At 36.4% G+C, this 5,334-nt stretch overlaps 1 protein-coding gene across 1 annotated transcript; it reads left to right on the plus strand.

Annotated features, from left to right (window-relative positions):
• The first annotated feature begins 3,406 nt into the window (after positions 1–3,406).
• Positions 3,407–4,858, plus strand: LOC133800208 (uncharacterized). Its single transcript, XM_062238160.1, has 3 exons — positions 3,407–4,063; positions 4,106–4,652; positions 4,743–4,858. Exons 1-3 carry the CDS (start codon positions 3,407–3,409, stop codon positions 4,856–4,858), a joined length of 1,320 nt encoding a protein of 439 aa, XP_062094144.1.
• Positions 4,859–5,334: the final 476 nt, after the last annotated feature.

Raw genomic sequence — 5,334 nt, forward strand, 5'->3', positions numbered from 1 at the left:
TCTAACATAAATATCTACCTAAGTTATTTACCTTGAAAATGGAGATAAGAGAATTATTGCGCTAAGATCCGTAGAACCACATGCCCAAAGTTTCCTTTAAATCTTAACATTTACATAAAATAACCTTATAGTCTAAAAAGCATATACCTTAATCGAACACTAAATGTTAATAAATCATACCTTAACTTCGTGAATCAATACCCTATTCCGGACTATGAATGAACCATGAAACCTTAAAGAATAAAGCTAGCTCCCGGAATCTCAAACACCAACTAAGTTTCGACCAAAAATTGCATTAGGCTTTCGGCTTTGTAAAACTAAGGTTTCAATGTAAGTGTGTTTATAGAGGTGTAGTGTTATGGGTTTGAGAGGATAAGATAGTGAGCTAGGGTTTCAAAAATATGATAGGGGCTTGGGGTGTAGTGTATCTCAAGCAAAGAAGAAATTAAGATTAAGAAAGAAGAGATTGTTTATGCACACATGCTTGTTTGAAAAAAGGTCAGTAAAATGAAAGGCTTAAGGACCTATTTATAGTCTCCAAGTATAACCTCCCACCTAGTTTCTCTCTCCATTTTTCTCAACCTTTATTTAAATTTTGAAAACTTCCTCCAACCTCTTCTCCTAATCCTATGTTTAAGCCATCCTATATTTGTGTAACAAATTCCCACTTTTCCTCCTCTAATGCCATATGCCTAAGCTTTGGTGTTCAAAACAAGGTCAAGTCCACGTAGTTTGTTTGTTCCTAGTCTACAAACAAGGTCTAGTTTGTTTGTTCCTAAAATTTAATTGTTTAAATTATATTCAAGTCTTCCTTCCATAAGCCTGCATGCTATAATCAAGTAATTCAATTCAAAGTTGTTCCAACTTAGCTTAAATCTCTCAAAATTACATTTCTTAGAAATCTCGTAACTTTAGACTCATCTGCAGTAAAATGAACATTACTGAACCTGTAATAATCCAATTTTGATAGTGTTTGTATAGTTAGAAAGCAAATTAAATTATCTACAACTATTTAGAAATATCATTTTTCCAATATTATAACATAACTGGGTCCCAAGTTACAACACCCTAGAGTTACAAAAATTACATTTAATTATCTAATTCTCCTAACTTCCACAAATATCTTAACCAACAAATTTAAATGCTAAATAATTTCTTCAAATATGTGTGACATATATACTTATACTTATATTGTCTTAAATAATAGACTATTATTCTGACTAATAAAGTCAAAACACATCATGGGCTTTAAATTAATACCATAATTTAATGGGTTATTTGCGGAAATAATGCCTATGTAGTTAAGTTTGTTGTACTTAAATACTTATGTAAATTTTTTGGCGGCAATAATGCCTACCGTTAATGTTTTGGTGCAGCCGTTGGTCCCTGAGCCGTTAGGGGTATATAAGATACACGTGTCACAACCCGATTAGGTTAAATTATTAAAATTTAAAACGAAAACAATTAATGTTTCTGATTTCTAATTTAGTATAAAAAAACTAACCATGATTAATATAACAAAAAAAACTGATTGTCTTAATAACAAGTTCTAAAACTAATCTAAAACCAAAAAATCTCAAAATTCCATACCCAGAAAAATGATCTAAGCTTTCCCCCCTACGATCAAAGAGACGACGACGACTTTGCCTCCACAATGCTGACCATTCGAAAACCGAAGGAACAACCCCCCACTACGGTGAGTTCTTTTCTTTTGTACAGAGTTCTTTTACCCAAAGTTCTTTTCTGTTGACTGGGTTTCATTTATTCTCAAAGTGTTCATGCAGCAATTTTTTGGGAAGAATGATAATGATACTCTATCTAGTACAGTTTGGGCGGGGAAGGGTGTCGGTTTTCAAATTTTTTGGGGGTGAGAATTTTGTTGATTTATAGTAGGTGGTATTATTATCTTTGGGTAAAATTGTTGTTGGGAAGCATGTGCATACAATTGACAAAGTGGGGTCCATTGAAATATATGCTTTGTTTATTGAAGGGAACCTTTGTTGTTGTGGTCCATGGTTTAATCGTGTGGTAGACTATGTTGCTCTTCAAGTGTGTGAACTATATTGTGCTTTGGTTTGTGTGTGTGTGAAGTATTGACATAACATTTTTTATTTCTATTGACTAGGGCAGTATTCTAAACCAGAGTTGTCTTTATTTAACAGGTGGTCATACTGACATCTTCACTATTGCAATACACCATGGGGGAAGCTGGTTTACTCCATTCGGCAATAGAAGATATGAATGCGGTAAAGTTGATTATGTTGATTGGGTGGATATTGATTACTTCACTAGGATGGAATTGGATGGAATGGCCTTGGACTTAGGTGATAAACTTCCAGTGGGTTTTATGTACAACCCAATAGGAAAGGTGCTTAATATGGGCTTCATGGTGGTAGGGGATAAGGAGATCCTAAGAATTGTAGAGGATATTTAGAGGAATCAGGCTACAAAGATTGACATATATCTTGTTTTTCCTGAAACAGTTCTACCTTTAGATTGGAAGGAAGATTTAGAAGTTGTTAAACATGTCCCTGCTACCACTTTACCTCCTCTGAAATGATGTACTATAGAGGAACTACCAGATGATTGTGATGTCCCTGCAGATGTTGTTGGTATCCCTGTTGATGCAACCATTGATGGGGAACAGGAAGAGTTTGATGCTGATCAATATTCAGAGGAATTTCAGGATGTTGACTTTGATGAACCTGATAAAGAGGAATATGAAGAAGAGTTTGACTACATGGATTATGAAAGTGATATGGAGAACCAAATACCAGAGGTGGTTGTGCTTTCAGATTCAGAGAATGATATTGGTGATGTAAGGGAAGATACAGTTGAGGAGAACCAAGAACCGGTTCAGAGTGACAGAAATGGGAAAGGAAAGCAAGCTAATGCGAAGGAAAATATAGCTGAGAAGAGACAAGATAAAGTTCAGCATGATAGAAAAGGGAAAGGAAAGCAAACTAATGAAGATTTCATATTGGAGGTGGAAGAGTTTGAGCAAGATGTTGAAGCTGAGATAGAGATAGGTACACAGTCTGACCCTAGGAGGTGGTGGCGATCATTTTCAGATTTTTGTACTCAAAATGTTGATGATGGAGACTTAGATGGTATATGTTTTGAGGAGGAGTTACACAAATTGAATTCAGATGATGAGTTTGATGCTGGTAAAAATTCCAACGAATTCAACCCGAAAACCAAAATGCAAAACTTCCAATTTGTTATTGGCATGGAATTTGCCACTGTTAAAATTTTAAGGAATGCAATAAGGGAGTACTTTATTTAAGGTGATCGAGAAAATGTATTTATTGATAATGATTCAAATAGAGTTAGAGTTAAATGCAAGGGTGCAAACTATGAATGGATGTTGTTTGCTTCAATAGTTAACTAGACAAATGGCAAGACAATGAGGGTCAAAACACTTGTTGACAAGCATAGTTGTGGCATTGTTTTGGACAATAAAAAGCTGACCTCAACTTGGCTTGCAAAGCACTTTTGGGGGAAATTTAGGCTAAATCTGAGTATGGAATGCAATACATTTAGGGAGATGACTACAAAGACGAAGTACTCACATGTGTCTAGCTGGACATTTTACAGAGCCAAGACAAAAGCAAGGAAGATGTTGGAAGGGTCTGTCAAGGAACAATACGCCATTCTTGATGATTACTGTAAAGGGTTGTTGGCTACCAATCTTGGCTCTACTGTGAACTTGAAAACTGATTTGGTTAATGGGAGAAGGACATTTCAGCGTATTTATATTTGTCTTAAGGCATGTAGAGATGACTGGTTGGGGGGTTGTAGACCTCTAATTGGTCTTGATGGCTGCTTTTTAAAAGGATATTGTAGGGGCACTTTATTGGCTGCAGTAGGCATTGAAGGTAATAACTCCATGTTTCCCATTGCCTACTGTGTTGCTGAAAAGGAAAACACTGAGGTTTGGACTTGGTTCTTGGAGCTATTGAAGGATGATCTTGGGAATTTGAGTCCTACCAAGGTGACAATGATGAGGGATCGTAAAAAAGGATTAGAAAATGCAGTGGGAGCCATCTTTAGTGGGTGTGAGGTGAGGTATTGTGTTTGACATCTTCATGCTAACTTTAAAAAGGAATATCCTGGTCTTTTACTTCAGCAACTTTTGTGGGCAGCAGCTAATACTACAACACAAGCTGAGTTTGCTCGAGCAATGCAAAGAGTCAAGGATGTCTCGGATGATGCTTACAATTGGCTAGCAGGGAAGAACCCCATAGAATGGAGTAAGTCACATATTTCAGAGTACCCAAAATGTGACATTTTGGTGAATAATTTGTGTGAGAGTTTCAATGCAGCCATACTTGATGCTCGCGACAAGCCAATTATAACTTTACTAGAGAAAATTAGATTTTGGTTGATGTCTCGATTTTATAACAAAATAGTTGAGTTGAATAAGATGACTCAACCTATGGGGAAGAGAATTTTGAAGATAATTGAGAAGCAAAAAGAGGTTGCAAAGCATTGTCTGGTTACTTGGTCTGACAAGTTTCAGTTTCAGGTTCAAAGTAGCAATGGTAGTGCCTTGGTTGTCGATTTGGAATTCAGAACTTGTACATGTAGGAGATTTCAACTATCTGGGCTTCCTTGTGGCCATGCACTAGCTACTATCTGGTTCATGGGAGGTAATGGCTTTTATTATGTCCACGGATTCTATAAAAAAGAATCATTGCAAAAAGCATATGAATAGAGTGTGCATCCTATGCCTAGTCCAGTTATGTGGCCTCAGACAGGACTCAACCCAATTGATCCACCACCTGAGACGATGCTGCCTGGAAGACCTAAGAAAGCTAGGAGAAGGGAGACAGATGAACCTCCACCTGCTTTATAGAAAGCTCAAAGAACTGGACAAGTTAAAACATGCAGCAATTGTCTTAAAACAGGCCATAGGAGAGAAACATGAAAATCTGCTAAGGTGGTTGAGGTATAAAATTTATGCTTTCTTCTCTTGTTCAACCTATTTTTATCATTGATTTGTTGCTTTATCATTTTTTTTGTGAATTTGGAGCTAAATATTTGTTTGTTCAACCTATTTTAGAATCGTGTGGTCAAAAAGCGCGGTCGTCCACCACTGCAGAAACCAACTGAAGCCACACTTTTAAGAAAGGAAAGAAGATTGAAAAAACATGCTAAAGGAGGAACTAGTGGTGCAAAGAATGCTCAACCCGATACTGTCTGACTGGAAGGAGTTTCATCTTTTGATTTTATTTTGAACTAGTGGTCGAACGTTGTATTTTGGTGTTTATTATGTGTTATGCAAAGTTGGTATTTGGATGTTGTGGTTGATGGCTGTTTTTTGAGTCATGA

This window comes from Humulus lupulus, chromosome 9, assembly GCF_963169125.1.
Source record: "Humulus lupulus chromosome 9, drHumLupu1.1, whole genome shotgun sequence".
Lineage (NCBI taxonomy): Eukaryota > Viridiplantae > Streptophyta > Magnoliopsida > Rosales > Cannabaceae > Humulus > Humulus lupulus.